This window comes from Callionymus lyra, chromosome 9, assembly GCF_982586985.1.
Source record: "Callionymus lyra chromosome 9, fCalLyr1.hap1.1, whole genome shotgun sequence".
NCBI lineage: Eukaryota > Metazoa > Chordata > Actinopteri > Syngnathiformes > Callionymidae > Callionymus > Callionymus lyra.
Window position 1 is genome coordinate 26,091,581 of NC_141826.1, and position 18,466 is coordinate 26,110,046.

An 18,466-nucleotide genomic window follows, 5' to 3' on the forward strand; every position below is an offset into this window, starting at 1 on the left:
TGAATCGTATCATGAGATCAGTGTATCGTATTGAATCATATCATGAGATTAATGAATCGTATCATGAGATTAGTGTATCATATTGAATCGTATCATGAGATCAGTGTATCGTATTGAATCGTATCATGAGATTAATGAATCGTATCATGAGATTAATGAATTGTATCATGAGATAAGTGTATCATATTGAATCGTATCATGAGATTAATGAATCGTATCATGAGATAAGTGTATCGTATTGAATCGTATCATGAGATAAATGAATTGTATCATGAGATTAATGAATCGTATCATGAGATTAATGAATTGTATCATGAGATAAGTGTATCATATTGAATCGTATCATGAGATTAATGAATCGTATCATGAGATAAGTGTATCGTATTGAATCGTATCATGAGATAAATGAATTGTATCATGAGATCAGTGTATCGTATTTAATTGTATCATGAGATAAGTGTATCGTATTGAATCGTATCGTAATCGTGCTTAAGAAACCGTTACACTGGAGACAAAGTGAGGGAGAGACTCGTCTATGGGTCAAATTAAATTTGCTAAAGTGCCTACAGAATAAAAGAATACAGAAGAAAACAGAGAATTTAACTATTGTTCTTGTGTTGATCCAATTTATTTTTGTGGCTCAATTATTGAAATCAAGAATTAAATGTTTTTCTTTTTATTCATAATATTAAAATGATTAAAAAATAATCATGAAAGGTAAAAACACCAAACCAGAAAAACCAGAAGCACTTGTTTCGTGGCTGAGATATTATTAGTGTTCATCTTATGACCAACTCTATTTAAAACTCGATTACAACTCGTCAAAGACACCGTTTCAACTGAAGGATCAACTGTGATCAGAAGATGTTCCTCAACTTAATCCTGGCGTTAATTGAAAGATGGATTCACACGACGACTTCAAAAGACTCATTTGTAGCTTCAAGAGTCAAACTATCAACAAATTATTCATCAAAGTCTTCATTTCGTGTCTCGTTCAGATTCAATTTCAAATGACAGACAGTTTTAATGTTGTGTTGATGATGTGTTCGTGTCATTTAAGGATAACAAAACTGTTAAGAGTTTAATAAAAATATAATATAATAAAGTACATTAAAACTTTATTCTCTCGAGTCTTATTGCAGCAACTTATGCTCGACACGATGAGAAATACAGAGTTTTAGTTTCGTCTTCTTCTCCCTGGAGCGTGAACTGAAGAGAACATATGTTGGTGAAGAAGACCTGAGAACAGCCTCGGAATCTTCTAGTCCGTCCACGACCTGGAGCTCAACGCTCTGACCTCGATTCTGAAATGTTACAAGATGCCGAGTTTAATGTTTTTCGGACGTTTCAATGTGTGCGTCACGTCAACGCATCCGCTGCGACTATAACGTCGTATGATGTCATTAAACGGTAGACGGGACCAGAGTAAACCAGAGCAAACCAGTAAACCAGAGTCAACCAGTAAACCAGAGCAAACCAGAGCAAACCAGTAAACCAGAGTCAACCAGTAAACCAGAGCAAACCAGAGCAAACCAGAGTCAACCAGTAAACCAGAGTAAACCAGGGTCGGTCCAGACGGACCACGAGACGGGATCACATGTTCAGAGAGAGACCTCCGTCTGCACAACACATCGTTTCTCTCCTTCATTAAACGTCACACGATCACATCAGAGGTGGAAAAAAAAGAACCATCAATAATCCTCCGACACAATATGGACCACCAGGGACTCGGAACAATCTGGAGATTGAATCCATTGTAACGCTTCGATATAAGATCCGAAGCTCACTGAAAGTTGGTTATTTATAGACGGGGAGAGTCGAGCTGGGCTCGGCGGGGAACTTGGTGTGTGTGTGTGTGTGTGTGTGAGCGTGTGTGTGTGCATGTGTGAGTGAGTACACTGATGTTATTCCACATCCGTCTTCAGCTACACCTTCAGGACTGAGTGTGAAATAATAAAGTGATTCATTCTTGGCCCGTGTTGACAGCTCATTGGCTGCCGAGCTGCAATGTTATTGGCAATGTGTCATAAACACACAAAGAAAAAAGAAAAAAGAAAAAGGCTGCTGTAGTCATTTCAAATGATTCAAGGCCAAAAAGGCTTCAGGGAGAAATAACCGACTCGTACTCGCCGGTGCTTCCGCGGAACGACAGTTATTCAGGATTCAATGTGCAGACGAGAAAATTGCATGTTTTTATGTGTAACCGGTGAAGTGACGACGGCGTGAACACGCACACACACACACGCACACACACACACACGCACAAGACCATCATTCATCAGAGTTCTGCCTCCAGCTCCATCAGGTCCTCGCAGTCGTCCATGTGGTCCTGATGCTACAGTGCCTTCAGAGCCTCCGAACATGGGCTCCTCCAGCTGTGGCTCCTCCTTGGAGTGGCTTCATGTACAGTCGATTCAAACTCCTGCTCCTCACAAAGAGAACCTCCTCCAGGAGGAGAGCCTGCTGTGGGGGGGGGCTCTGAGGAGCTCTGAGGAGCTCTGAGGAGCTCTGAGGAGCTCTGAGGAGCCGCTGAAGTCGCTGACAGCGTCGAACTCAAACAGTCTTTCTTTCATCGCAGTTTGTGAAGCTCGCTCTACATTTCAAACACACGCTGGATGCAAAGCCTTCTGGGAAACTTCTTATATTTTCTATTACTGTAAGAGCAGCAGATTTTTTTCAAACTGTGACCAACTTGCACATGTTCGAGGTCCTTCAAGATTCAAGATGCATTTGCACCTCCTCGAACCTCTTCATCTCATCTCCTCTCACCTCATCATCAAACCTCTTCATCTCATCTCCTCGAACCTCTTCATCTCATCTCCTCGAACCTCATCATCTCAACTCCTCGAACCTCTTCATCTCATCTCCTCGAACCTCTTCATCTCATCTCCTCGAACCTCTTCATCTCATCTCCTCAAACCTCATCTCCTCTCACCTCCTCTCACCTCCTCTCACCTCATCATTTCACCTCCTCAAACCTCATCATCTCAACTCCTCAAACCTCTTCATCTCATCTCCTCAAACCTCTTCATCTCATCTCCTCAAATCTCTTCATCTCATCTCCTCAAACCTCTTCATCTCATCTCCTCAAACCTCTTCATCTCATCTCCTCAAGCCTCTTCATCTCATCTCCTCAAACCTCTTCATCTCATCTCCTCAAACCTCTTCATTTCAGCTCCTCAAACCTCATCTCCTCTCACCTCATCTCACCTCCTCATCTCAGCTCCTCAAACCTCCTCATCTCAGCTCCTCAAACCTCTTCATCTCATCTCCTCGAACCTCTTCATCTCAGCTCCTCAAACCTCCTCATCTCAGCTCCTCAAACCTCTTCATCTCATCTCCTCGAACCTCTTCATCTCAGCTCCTCAAACCTCCTCATCTCAGCTCCTCAAACCTCCTCATCTCAGCTCCTCAAACCTCCTCATCTCATCTCCACGAACCTCTTCATCTCATCTCCTCAAACCTCCTCATCTCAGCTCCTCAAACCTCTTCATCTCATCTCCACGAACCTCTTCATCTCATCTCCTCAAACCTCCTCATCTCAGCTCCTCAAACCTCCTCATCTCATCTCCACGAACCTCTTCATCTCATCTCCTCAAACCTCCTCATCTCATCTCCTCAAACCTCTTCATCTCATCTCCACGAACCTCTTCATCTCATCTCCTCAAACCTCCTCATCTCAGCTCCTCAAACCTCCTCATCTCATCTCCTCAAACCTCTTCATCTCATCTCCTCAAACCTCATCTCCTCTCACCTCATCATCTCACCTCCTCATCTCAGCTCCTCAAACCTCCTCATCTCATCTCCTCAAACCTCTTCATCTCATCTCCTCAAACCTCATCTCCTCTCACCTCATCATCTCACCTCCTCAAACCTCCTCCTCTCAGCTCCTCAAACCTCTCCTCATCAGTACTTCTGCTCCCTCATCTGTAGAGCTCTGCCCTGCGGTCGACAGTCGTGCTGCACTCCATCAAGTTCTCGAGGAGACGCAGATAAAAGAACGATGGTAAAGATGGAGGAGTCGCCCTGAAGCACCAACAGTCATGTGTTCGCTGCAGAGACGCAGTGACGAGAACGTGGACCGAACACATTCATGAGACGACAACATCTCCAGGAATCCAGAGGTTCCTTCTCCAAACACTTGCTGAGTGACGGAGCTCCGGGTCACGAGTCACCTCGCCTCAACACCTCTGACGTATCAGCAGCTCACACATGCTTCTGCAGCAGGAGCGTCTGAATCATTCATCACTGCTCTCATCAGCAGCACTTCTTCAAAGACATGATGCAAAAGACTTGGACGTGCGAGAAGCAGACAAATATTAAAGTCTGCCGTGAAGTGACTTCAGGCGACGAGGAGACGAGAACCAAGGTTGAAGGTTTCACTCACTCAGAGAATAATAATGTTGTTTCTGTTCACAGTTTCACTTGAATGAGTTTGTGACCTTCAGTCATGACCCTTCTTTATCAAGGTCAAACTGATGCTCACAATGGAAACCATCAAGTTCATTTATAAGTACGAGACAAAGTCCATCAGCAGCTGCAACAAGAGAATGAGACGCAGATCAAGATCAGAATAATAAAGTTTTACAAATAACTTTCTCTTTTTGTAACATTATGTCAACTTGATTATAGTTGAAAATTGTTCGATTACAGTTGAAAATTGTTCGATTATAGTTGAAAATTGTTCGATTATAGTTGAAAATTGTTGGATTATAGTTGAAAATTGTTGGATTATAATTGAAAATAGTTTATATTGTTTGATTATAGTTGAAAATAGTTTATATTGTTTGATTATAGTTGAAAATAGTTTGATTATAGTTAAAAATTGTTTTATTACAGTTTAAAATTGTTGGATTATAGTTGAAGTTAGTTTGATTATAATTGAAAATAGTTTATATTGTTTGATTATAGTTGAAAATTGTTTGATTATAGTTGAAAATTGTTTGACTATAGTTGAAAATGTTCTTCAAATGAAGATATGGAGCCAGGGTCTTCAGTTATCAAACTCTTCTGTATATTTCCTTTGAGTTGGTAAATAAAATGAGTGTATATGATAATAATAAGAACTATTCAAGTTAAAACTCAACACAATAAAAAAACAGCAGCGAGTGACTCGAAGTAAAACATTCTAAATGTCCACCAGCGGAAGAAAGAGACTCGAACTCATCACAGTCAAGACGAACATGAAGAAACAACTTCTGCTCCGAGAAGATATTCTTAAGACGAGCGACTGCAGAAATAAAATGGTTTTAATGTTAAACAACTGCGAGTGTTTGAAGTTCCTCTCCAACTATGAACCATCATTAAAGTACATCAGCAGCTGAACTCGGATCCAGAGAGACACGAACAACACCTCGACTTAATGACGATGGATTCATGGAGGAAACTTGGCATGAAAGTGACGACCTTCATGTTCAGCAGGTGAGAGATTTATGTCCACTTTGTCTTCGGAACCAACACATGCTTCAAGATTTACCTTCTGCTGGTGTTCTGACGGGAAATCCATAACAGTCGACTCCTGCAGTAAATGCAGCGTTCTCACCCTGACACTGAAGTAATGGTTATTTCTAGAGCGTCTTTCTAGACCAGGGTCACCGAGAACTTGAACAAGACACAGTTAAAACTTCATTCTATAAAAGATAATCAGGAAAAAGCTCAAATAAAAGTTGTTAGCGTCATTTATAAAGTGTTATGTGTCCGTCTTTACCGTATGCTAACGAGCTAAGTTGTTAGCGTCATTTATAAAGTGTTATGTGTCCGTCTTCACCATATGCTAACGAGCTAAGTTGTTAGCGTCATTTATAAAGTGTTATGTGTCCGTCTTCACCGTATGCTAACGAGCTAAGTTGTTAGCGTCATTTATAAAGTGTTATGTGTCCGTCTTCACCGTATGCTAACGAGCTAAGTTGTTAGCGTCATTTATAAAGTGTTATGTGTCCGTCTTCACCGTATGCTAACGAGCTAAGTTGTTAGCGTCATTTATAAAGTGTTATGTGTCCGTCTTCACCGTATGCTAACGAGCTAAGTTGTTAGCATCATTTATAAAGTGTTATGTGTCCGTCTTCACCGTATGCTAACGAGCTAAGTTGTTAGCATCATTTATAAAGTGTTATGTGTCCGTCTTCACCGTATGCTAACGAGCTAAGTTGTTAGCGTCATTTATAAAGTGTTATGTGTCCGTCTTCACCGTATGCTAACGAGCTAAGTTGTTAGCGTCATTTATAAAGTGTTATGTGTCCGTCTTCACCGTATGCTAACGAGCTAAGTTGTTAGCATCATTTATAAAGTGTTATGTGTCCGTCTTCACCGTATGCTAACGAGCTAAGTTGTTAGCGTCATTTATAAAGTGTTACGTGTCCGTCTTCACCGTAAGCTAACCAGCTAAGTTGTTAGCGTCATTTATAAAGTGTTATGTGTGCGTGTACAAGGATTTATTATTGATTTGGTGATATCACGACGCGCCGGCGGCTCCTCTCTGATGTCTCTCAGTTTGGCGGGAAACCGATGCAAGTCCCGCGAGACTGAGCGTTATAAGAGATATTTTTCTACCATCATGTCGACACCGAAGCGTTGAAATAAACGAAAGGGAAATATCATCGTTTTCCTTCTTTAAACCCCCGGACCTTCACTCACTCCTGCATTTTTAGGTGAAGGAAAAATATTGCATTAATATCGATATCGCACTTTAAGACACTCATATCAGACGCATCATCCAAGAAAAACATCTTCTGATGAGAATGTTGACGCATCAGCATAAAACATGTTGACAACAATAACAATAATAACAATAATAATACATTTAGTTGATTTAACAAGTGAACAAACACCGTATTTTAACACATTGATGGTAAAAGATTCCAACGTTGCTCTGAAGAAACAAACAACCCGAACAGAGAAGTTTTAATGGTGACTATAATCTCGCTCGTACGGATATAATTGGCTGCGTGTCAGACTCTGCATCAGAACCTCTGGAGCTTCAGGAAATCCATTCAAATTGCATTTAATTATCGATAGTGCTGCAGTAATTATGACACTTTGCTGCCACAGAGTCGGAGCAGGTTGTGTCGCAGACATTTCTCACATTTGCTGCTGAATTAATAGAACTATCACCGCGAGTCAAACTGTCGTCGACTTCCATTCAACGAAGCTTTAATCGCAGTTTATGTCGTTTAACTCTGAGGTGAAGAGATACACGTGTTTTACTGCCTTAGATACTTTCTTCAGTGAGATACACAGCTATTATCACAATAATAAATCACAATTTTGAGGGAAAATACCACATTTTTTTTGAATTGAACCAAATCTATGTAAACGACTTTAAGCGTAAAATGAACATTTTAATCACAATAAAATGATAAATGATGCAAAAAAAAACTGTAATATTATAAACAACTTCTTTTGTTTCGTTCCTTTGTTCTTATTTCAGAATGCTGCGTGGGAGTCGCCCCCTAGTGGTTGGCGAACTATTGTTTGCCTGATGAGATATAAAAAAAATGTAATAAACTATGGAACTGTCGTTATTAATGTTTGTATACATTTTTATTTTTTTATTTTAAATAATTGTTTGAGATAAATTAAAAATCGTTTGATAATAGTTGAAAACTGTATGATTATAGTTTAATAATGTCTGTTATAGTTTAAAATTGTTTGATTATAGTTGAACATTTTTTGATTATAGTTGAAAATGGTTTGATTATAGTTGAAAATTGTTGGATTATAGTTGAAAATTGTTGGATTATAGTTGAAAATTGTTGGATTATAGTTGAAAATTGTTTGAGTATAGTTGAAAATTGTTGGATTATAGTTGAAAATTGTTTGATTATAGTTGAATATTGTTTGATTATAGTTGAATATTGTTTGATTATAGTTGAAAATTGTTTGATTATAGTTGAAGATTGTTTGATTATAATTGAAAATTGTTTGATTATAGTTGAAAATTGTTTGATTATAGTTGAAAATTGTTTGATTATAGTTGAAAACTGTTTGATTATAGTTGAAAATCGTTTGATTATAGTTGAAAATTGTTTGACTAAAATCAAAATTTCAAGAGAAATTACCACAATTTTATAGCATTAAACCAAAACCATGTAAACAAACATTTTTGTCTATAACTCTAAAATGAACAGATTGCTCTGAAAATGTTCCAAACCCTTAGTCAACATGAGTAGAAAATGAGTGAAGTATGGTTTTAAGTATTTATTGAAGAATTCATAATATTAGTTGAACTGAGTTCGAAGTGCTTAAAAACACTAAAAATGTAATAATTCCAATCCTAGTAATATTGACGTCTGTTGGCCTTGGAACATGTTCTCCTTGAATAACTGAGATCATCGAAGATACTCTTACTATTATTACTCGTGGAATCTAAGTTTGAAATCACAATAAAAATATCATTTTTGAACTGAAACTCCTGCAAAACTTCACGACTCGAGTCTAAATAAAATCTCCCCGAACAGTTTGAAGTCGGCAGTCGAGGCAGAAGATTAAGAGAAACACAGAAACAAACAAGGAGATGAAAGACAACAAAAAACAAGTGGAGGCAGATTTGAACAAACAACAGAAAAGATATTATTTTGCATCATCTTCAGATCAAACCTCTCTGTTCCCCAAACTAACAAAGAACCATCAGTGAATCGCTCCAGGATGATTTGGCAAAACAAACTTGTTTGAGAGACATTTGAGAAGATTAGCGAACAATAAAAAGACATTTTAAGACGGATATTAAAGCTGCGGATCACAATAAACTGATTAAACCTCATATACGTCAAGAAAGAGAAGTTGATTCGTGAATAAAAAGATTAAATAAAGGGTTAATTATGTATTGGTTGTTAGCAGGAGTTTGTGGTATGAAAGTGACTTTTTAAAGGAAAATGAATTATACATTCAACTCAGGGTGAGGAGTTTTTTTTCTTTTTAAATCACAGCAGGAATCAAATCGTGGTGTTTTTCTGAAGACGGAATTAAACCAGAATTTACTCCAGTAGTTCCAGCTCCTACATATTTAAAGTGGAAGCGGCTCGAGCCAGAGAACCTTTTACAAAATAATGAAGCAGAAGATTGTTCTCAACCACAGCATCATAGACCCAACAAATGATCGAGCTGCTCCGTCACTCGGATGACATCGTTCCATCCATCCATCTTCATCCATCCATCTCTGGTTTTCCAGAGCGACAGGCGGCCGAAGCCAATCTGGGTCGCACCGGAGCAGAAGGTCAGCCGTCCATCACAGGCTATGATATTGTTGTTTTTCTACATCACACTACAGGGTCTTTGGAAATCCTTTTTATTTGAACCCGTAAATCAATCGATAGCAATAAGGCTGCACGATATATGGGAAAAATATCGATAGCGTGATATTGTCACGTGTGATATGCATCGAAAACGTGATCATTTATCATTTTTTATTGTATAAATCAAGCATTTATTGAATGCGACCTTTGACCAATCAGTGTCACGTTCTGTAAAGTTGTCAATTTGTACTTCTATGTCTCGTTGTTGTTTACGTCTCCGTCTGTCTGTGAACTGTGCGGCGCAGCTTGCCGACTTAGCTCAGTATATAGAGAGAAGTAATACTAACTTATGATCTAGTCAAACACTAGTGATCCAGTCACTCGTCTCTTTCAACCTCCTTTGTTAAAGCAACATATTGTAAGAACTTTTCATCTCGTCTCAGTTGTTTTCTTATAAGATCGTGAACTTCCAAACAAACCTGTCCGTCTTCACCGTATGCTAACGAGCTAAGTTGTTAGCGTCATTTATAAAGTGTTATGTGTCCGTCTTCACCGTATGCTAACGAGCTAAGTTGTTAGCGTCATTTATAAAGTGTTATGTGTCCGTCTTCACCGTATGCTAACGAGCTAAGTTGTTAGCGTCATTTATAAAGTGTTATGTGTCCGTCTTCACCGTATGCTAACGAGCTAAGTTGTTAGCGTCATTTATAAAGTGTTATGTGTGCGTCTTCACCGTATGCTAACGAGCTAAGTTGTTAGCGTCATTTATAAAGTGTTATGTGTACGTGTACAAGGATTAATTATTGATTTGGTGATATCACGACGCGCCGGCGGCTCCTCTCTGATGTCGCTCAATTTGGCGGGAAACCGATGCAAGTCCCGCGAGACTGAGCGTTATAAGAGATATTTTTCTACCATCATGTCGACACCAAAGCGTTGAAATAAACAAAAGCCCTGGACCTACACTTCAGTACTCGCATTAATATCGATATCGCAATTCAAGACAACAATATCAAAATATTGCACTTATTTCCAATACCGATCGGCAACAACAGGAATCTATAGAGGTTTGATCCAAACAAAAACACAAATGATCTTCAGAAACGACTAGTTTTCATTCGTTCTTCTCCTTCTCTGCCTTTTCTTTGAGCTCAAACAAGCAAATACAACGACGTCTACGATCTGGTCACGAGTCACTGCAGCCAATCTGAGCCGTGATGGAGCCGCAAGAGCTCGGGTACGAGAGGATTACAAAGAAGGTCAAGCGTTCCATCACGAGACACAATCACGACAATCACGACAACCACTTCAACGCACAATTCAGACCCGACCAACACTTGGAAGGAAAATTTTCTCAGAGCAAGACTCTCTGACAGAAACGTAGAAGATTTTCGATGTCGTTTATAAACACAGACATGAACGAATGGTTTTATGTCTTTAAATCCAGATGTAGATTCTAACAACAACCTCAAAGACAACAACAAGTAGCTTCATCTCACTTTATTCATCCTCTTTTTCTTGTAGGTTCTACTGAATGTTGTCGTTTTTGCTCATCATATGTATTAAAAAATGAAAATTATTCTAGTTTTCTCAACTTCACACGTTTCTACGTCACATCATAATTATGAAACTGCAACGTAAGCTTTTCATGTCATTATTTAGGACAGAAATATACATTTTACACAAAAGTTTAAAGCTTTGAAACAGTGTTTTAATAAAAAATGAAAGAGCATTTAGCATTTAGAAACAAACATTTTTGAGGAAAATGTCATATTTACAAAAGTTTTTAGCTATAAAAATTAGGGGGAAGAAAAAAGACATTTAGTAAAAATAAATTGCATTAAAAAACATATAGAAGTAGAGGAATAATAGAAATTAAAAAAAAATATATATAGGGTTTTAGAAACAAATAGATCCTGTTTCGAGGAAAGTTTCAAAATAATATTTTTTGCTAATTTTTTAACACCAAGAGCATCAAATCCATCTGGAGGAGAAAATTGTATAAATTTTATTTATACATCTTTTACAAACAGATCTTATAAAGAAAATGTCTAGGAAATGTTCATGTAAACCAAGACAGTGGAGTCTGACCATGAATAGATGTGAAAGTAAGAACCAGAATTTAAAAATGATCCTGAAAGAAACTGGCAGCCAGTGAAGAGTTTGAAGGAGAAATGTGAGTTCTTCTACTAGAGCGGCTCAGAAGTATTTTTCTATGAACTGCAGGCGAGAAAGATCTTTCTTGTCAAGGAAAAGCGCTCTACAAATATTACTTTATTACTCGCTTTAAAATTAAAATACATTTAATTCTGATGACATTTAATAAATACTTATTACCAAGTATGTGATTGTTCTAGAATATCCAATTCTTTCGACATTGGTAAGTACTACGGACAACAGAAGTTATTTCAGCTGTATACAGGGAATATACTTCATATAGTTATAGAGTATTTATCGTGAATAAGTGACCCGTGAATCCCAATAAATCACATTCAAGCGTCGTTGAGAAGAACAAACGATGTCGTGATAGAAACAGACGCGTTTGTCTGAATCCATTTCCATCCGTCAAAAGCTCGAGACTCATTAGATTCCGTCGGCGTCTGAAGGCGAACGTCAGCTTGTTGATAACACGATGTTCAGCAGCGACACTCGTTCCTCCTCCGACGAGATGAATCGACGTCCACGTGGGCGCGAGAGCGTCCGACGCTGACGAGGCCGTCAATTAGCGAAAGCTAACGAGATCATTTGTATGTGCGGGACGAGCGCTCGGGTTTAAAGAGGTTTGTTCGCCGGCAGCGGCAGTTTAAGATGCAAATAAAAGTTAATGAGAAAGACTTTGAGATTAAAGCCGGAATAAAAGACGCCTTTCACTCTCGATCCACGCGGAGACAAACGTTTGAAGCACCAAATGTCTTGAATTACAAAAATAATCCATCATTACTTGATATTCATCGATGAACAGACGCGTTCTCAGTTCTTTCAAAGTCAACGCCTGAAAATGAAGCAAAAAAAACACTTTTGTGTCTGAAAAATAACCTTCGACGTTCACTGAAATAAATAATTAACATTTTTAACACTCGGAATAACAATCGTATTGTTGTGTCTCAATGTATGCATCAGGATAGTGTACGTACTAACTAGTAACTAATCCTCCACAGATAGTATGTCTCAAACATACTTCTCTCAGTATACTAGAAGTTAGTATGTATCAGGATAGTGTACGTACTAACTAGTAACTAATCCTCCACAGATAGTATGTCTCAAACATACTTCTCTCAGTATACTAGAAGTTAGTATGTATCAGGATAGTGTACGTACTAACTAGTAACTAATCCTCCACAGATAGTATGTCTCAAACATACTTCTCTTAGTATACTAGAAGTTAGTATGCATCAGGATAGTGTACGTACTAACTAGTAACTAATCCTCAACAGATAGTATGTCTCAAACATACTTCTCTTAGTATACTAGAAGTTAGTATCATCAGGATAGTGTACGTACTAACTAGTAACTAATCCTCAACAGATAGTATGTCTCAAACATACTTCTCTTAGTATACTAGAAGTTAGTATGTATCAGGATAGTGTACGTACTAACTAGTAACTAATCCTCCACAGATAGTATGTCTCAAACATACTTCTCTTAGTATACTAGAAGTTAGTATGCATCAGGATAGTGTACGTACTAACTAGTAACTAATCCTCAACAGATAGTATGTCTCAAACATACTTCTCTTAGTATACTAGAAGTTAGTATGCATCAGGATAGTGTACGTACTAACTAGTAACTAATCCTCCACAGATAGTATGTCTCAAACATACTTCTCTTAGTATACTAGAAGTTAGTATGCATCAGGATAGTGTACGTACTAACTAGTAACTAATCCTCAACAGATAGTATGTCTCAAACATACTTCTCTTAGTATACTAGAAGTTAGTATGCATCAGGATAGTGTACGTACTAACTAGTAACTCATTCTCCACAGATAGTATGTCTCAAATCAAACTCTGCTGCTACACACTAACAGGAAATGACAGCTTCTTCTTCTACTTCTATTTAACGATGGTTTCAACCAGCTGTAGGAACACTATCGCCACCTGCTGGCAGCATGTTTGCTGCCAGCAGGTGGCAAAGCAGCTACTGCTGCTGAAAATACACCTGTAAGTATATATATATATATATATATATATATGTGTAAAAATGACGTAACTTCCGTTTACAACGTCAACGTCACTAAGATGGAGCCATAGAAAGTGTCCATCGATCCACACTCAGTTTTGTCTTTTTTGAGTTTTAGTGACAATGTAGTGTGTATGGCGCACTACATTTCACATACTTGGTCGTTTTAGTGCATAAGTGCGTCTCAATTCTAACTTTAAGTACACAAGTATGTGATTTGAGACACAGCTCGACTCTCCTGCTCAACATGCGAGCGACATTCCTCAGCTTGACTTTGATACGAGTAAATAAAGGTCTGTGATTCCGTCCATCAAACCCAGAGACGAGAGAACATCAGAGTAAGGACCAGACTCGAGTCTCGCCGTCGGGGTCAAGAGGAGGAAGCATCGAGGGATGCGACGTCATTCCACCTTGTATCCGTCCTTTGATCTAATGAGGAAAAAAACTCTGCTTCGTATAGTTTTAAGACGCCTCGATGGACTTTCAATTATATAATGGATCTTCAATCCACTATCCATAAAGGCTTTTCAATATATTTCACTTTAATCGGACACAGAGGACGTTCCGGCGCGAGACCCAATGGGAAGAACAAACCAGGCATTCAAGCTGATTAAACTGTTTGCACTTTATTGCTTCGTTTGCCAGAGAAAAATCCTATATATTTAAAAGGTCCAAACATTCCTTGTTCAGTGAGCAACAATTATGGGAGTCGATGTGTTGGTCAAGTCGTTAAAAAGTTGTGTTGTGCCTCCGTAAGCAAAAAAACTTGAACGTCCCTCTGCAGTACTGGAGGAAACTGTACAGTTGAACGTCTTACATCCTGGTTCACGTTAATACATATTTAATTACATTGTGGCTGTAAAACCCCTTTTCTTTGTTCACACACAAGTGATTTATTGGAACAACAAAATGGCCACACAATAGAATAGAATAGAAAAGCTTTATACAAGCCTTACTTATGGTGCAACAATACTGTAAACTCCCATGATGCCTTTCTACCCAATAACATCTGATTGGTCGCTACAGTTCTGTATTCAAATTCTACGTTTATAGCCCTATTCTCACGGGATAAGTATTACCAGGGACTTCAGTGTTTTGTAAATTACCTCCTCTGTGTTATTTTAAGTGCATTCACAGCGACGTCTGTCAAATAGTCATTTTGACTGACATTAACTAGAGATGCAGATATAAAAATGACTGAAAGAGAAAGTTAGTGTAACCAAGCGTTCTTCGTTTAGAGAAGATAAAGTGGACAAAAGTTTGTTTTTCAACTTGTGCAGACGCTCAACAGCGAGAGCTGCACATAAATGTGCCACAACATTATTCTGACAGAAGAGACACTGTTTACAGTTGTGTAACCGAGTGTATTCGTGCGGGAAACAACGAGACTGGAACTTTAGTTTGTAGCTGCGCAGCGCGCACATCTTCTTTACTTTGGTCATGGGGAACACACCCCCAACAACAACGAACTCGATCTACCCATTTTGTACCCCTTCAAAATAAAACAGCGGAAATAAATATCAACACAATGGCAAGTTCCTAGAAGTCCGTAACAGTGAGATATATGTGGCATTCACCATTACATCCACAGACATTCGAATTCACACAGGATTAGTATCATCACCCGACATCTGTGTTTGGTGAATTACAGTCGGTCATTTGAATTATTACATTACAAATCACAGACATTCACATGGGATTAAAACATTCTCTACAATTATTACAAATTACCAGAGGTCCACAGGTAATACTCATCCCGTGCGACTGGGCGGCAAAGCATTATGTTCATCGTTACTCAGAGGGACGACACCCAAGTTCAAATAAATGCCGTTGATTCAGTGAAAGACTAAATGTTTCTACCCCCAAGTATTGTTCATGGAAGAGATTTTTCTGAATGTAACGGCGACAATAAAACTTGAATTTAAGGTAAAAACCTTCGGCTGCAGCTGGTGTGTGGAAAAGTGACACTGATACATGTCGACAGCAGGTGTTGGTCTGTGTGAGAAAATAGATGCAGAGGAAGACGGAGTGTGTGGCGACGGCGCCAGAATAAGAATGGCGTCGAACACACACTCCGACACGGAAACATGGATCACGATGCGAGGACCGGCTTGATTGGCCGCTAATGAGAGCAGAGAACAAAAGGTCGGGCGACGGAACGAGGCCTCGCTCCAGCGATCCAGCTTAATAAGGATGAAAAGTAGAAGCTAATGATCTCACCTGGCCGAGGACGGGGCCCAGCGGGGGCCCCGGGGCGGCTTGTCCTGACCTCACGATGGCCCGGATCGTATTGCTTAAGTTGACTTTCTTCACGGCCTTCGCCGCTTTAGAGATCTTTGACATCTTGGTCGTCTGCGGGATTCTTGTCTCCGACGAGTCGCTCGATCGCTTCACTGCAGGGAGGAAAAGTACAACTGAAGTGAGTTCTACAGTAAAAATCAAGACTCAAGCCAACGTCACGGATGCAGACAAACCAACACCAGACTCAGGAGGTTTAGACGAGGTTGGTTCATGTAAAACTGTGGAGCTTTGGAGTTTTAATGCTAGCTTAGCTTAGCTTTACATAATGTTGATATCAAGACACTCTGCAAATGTCTTCAAGCTAATAGATGTGGAACTTTGTAGTGATGATGAGTTGAATTAGCTTCTTCCAACTCAAATATAGATACACCTGCTGAAGTACCTGGCTTTGATACAGAACTGAGAAAAATATTTAGATCAAAAAATCCAAAGGCCCTTTACTTAAAAGACTGCTAGCAACATTTTTCATCCGATCTCGATGGATTATGAAAAAAAAACATGGCTGTAACTGAATCATAACACTTTATTTAATATTTCAGCTACAAAGTTCTTATTGACTTTAACGTTTTCCTTGGAATGAGACGCAGAAAATTAGCCAATTCATGCTATTAATACGGGAAAGTAAAAATCATCTTAGTCCAGACACAGAGCAGTTCATGGCGGTCATTTTGAGATCAAGAATATCTCAGAACCAGTTTAAAATCTCAACATAGGTTCAAGTGACATTAAAGCAGCAATAAGTATGATTCAAAGATTGTTTATGGCTCCCCCTAGTGTCACAACTGTAACTGCAGAATATGTAGAAGCTGCTCTTACATACAAACTGTGTATTTGTTTTCATTCAGAGTCAATAATGACACAAAATATTAAACCTTCAGGCTTTTAAAGTCATGGAAAAAAACACCAGACATCTTTTCATTTGAACATATCTGAAAATAAATCAATTAAATTCTTTGAGCCTCCAAAGAAAAGACCTCTTTATCTTTATATACGTCACATACTTCTATATCCTGCAGTGGACGTTCAGCCGTGACCCTTCACAAATTAGTCATCGCTGGACTTTAGTTCTTTTTTAAATGGCTCGAGTCTTTCAGAAAATGTTTCTCGATGACAAAAGTATTTCTTCTTCACAAGCAAACATCTCGTACGTCATGGTTTAGTTTCCAGGGACAGAAAAAAAATCAAACACTATCTAGAATTAAGAGACTTTCACTGTGAATTTGAAGGTTTTCAATGAATTATGGAGTTTTTTTTCTTTCTTTTAAAGCAAATAGTGTGAGATTGTGGTTTTCCAGTTGATTAAAAAGCGGCTCTGGGCCAAGAATGTTGTAAAAGCCGGAGGGTCTCCTGGGAGTCGCGGTGGTGGACGAGGGCCAAGTCTCTACTTAATTTGATGCACTTGATCACTGTTGTAATCCTGCCGGACCCTGAGCTCTGGTCCCATTACTGGACATTTCTGAGTGTTTGTTATTCCCTCGACCCGTAGACCACCATGATCCCCCGACACATCTTATCGACAAAACATCGATACACAACTGACGGTTATTTACAGTCTCTCTTTGACACCTCGTTTCACTTTATGGTGTCACTTTAATGACGACCATAAATCTTTTACTCCTTATTCCGGGCCGGGTTTTTTCCTGCGGGGAAACTTTTGATGGATTCTTAATTCTTGTGGTCTCTGGTCGGATAAAGATGTCGAGAAGGAAAGGTTTAAACAAACACACACAAGAGCCTCTAGTCATTTTTTGTGTAGAAGAAGAATCAAGAAGCTCGACATGATTTCAACTTCAGCAGATATTGTTCTCATTCATGTCGGATCGTTCGTCCAAACAAATGATTAATGTAACAAATGCTGTCGAACAGACGTGAACTACTGGTGCGTGGAGACGTAGTACTGTGTGTGTACTCTGTTTTTATTTACCATTAAAACTCGTTATATTTATATATCGTATATATATTTGTTCATCAATAATCGTTCATCCTCTTAACCAATGTGTGTGTGTGTATACTATATATATATATATATACATATATATATATATATATAAAATAAACCGTACATTAATGATGAACAGTAAATACTAATATTGTCACGTATTTTCACAATTACTTTAAACTGGATACTATCGAGAAAATATTCTACACCAAGTATGATAGCACAATGATGTCAACAAACAGCCCATAATGTGAAGGAAATATTGTGATTAAAAGAGAAATGCAGAACTCACCTCTAGTACAACAAGTAACAATTAACAGAACCACAAATTAAATATCAGTCTTCGGTCTGAGATAGTGCAAATAAATATATCATTTTAGGTTTTATCAATAATTGAAAAAACTAAAGCATTTTAGGATCTACACTCATTTCCGTTTCGATACCCAAGTACATTATAAACTACACATAAATACAAATGACTTAACCAGGAATAAGGATTTTAATAAATGTTTGCTTGAGAAATAGTTGCATAAATGCGTTAAATAAGCAGCACCAAGTATATTAACATGACATCTGGTCATTTTAATGATACAAGATTTACAAAAAGTTATTTTTAATAATGTTACAATGTATCATTGACTTGTACGGCTTCTAACCAGTGCGGCTCACACTCAAATGAATCAGATACGAGTTTATATATAACTTTAACTAACTGCCATTATAATTCCTTCATCATGGACATATACATGTGATTATATGTCATTGGTTCATTACAGTACACACACACACACACACACACACACACACACACACACAC

The 18,466-nt window shown here is 38.5% G+C and overlaps 1 protein-coding gene across 1 annotated transcript in view; it reads right to left on the reverse strand.

Moving 5' to 3' along the window:
• mrpl11 (mitochondrial ribosomal protein L11) overlaps positions 1-18,466 on the reverse strand; it is a 110,699-nt gene that overhangs the window by 61,466 nt on the left and 30,767 nt on the right. Inside the window, exon 2 of the mRNA XM_087799114.1 lies at positions 15,630-15,802. Within this exon, the coding sequence (XP_087655240.1) occupies positions 15,630-15,752 (123 nt within the window). The 5' untranslated portion in view covers positions 15,753-15,802. The remainder of the gene's footprint in view (positions 1-15,629; positions 15,803-18,466) is intronic.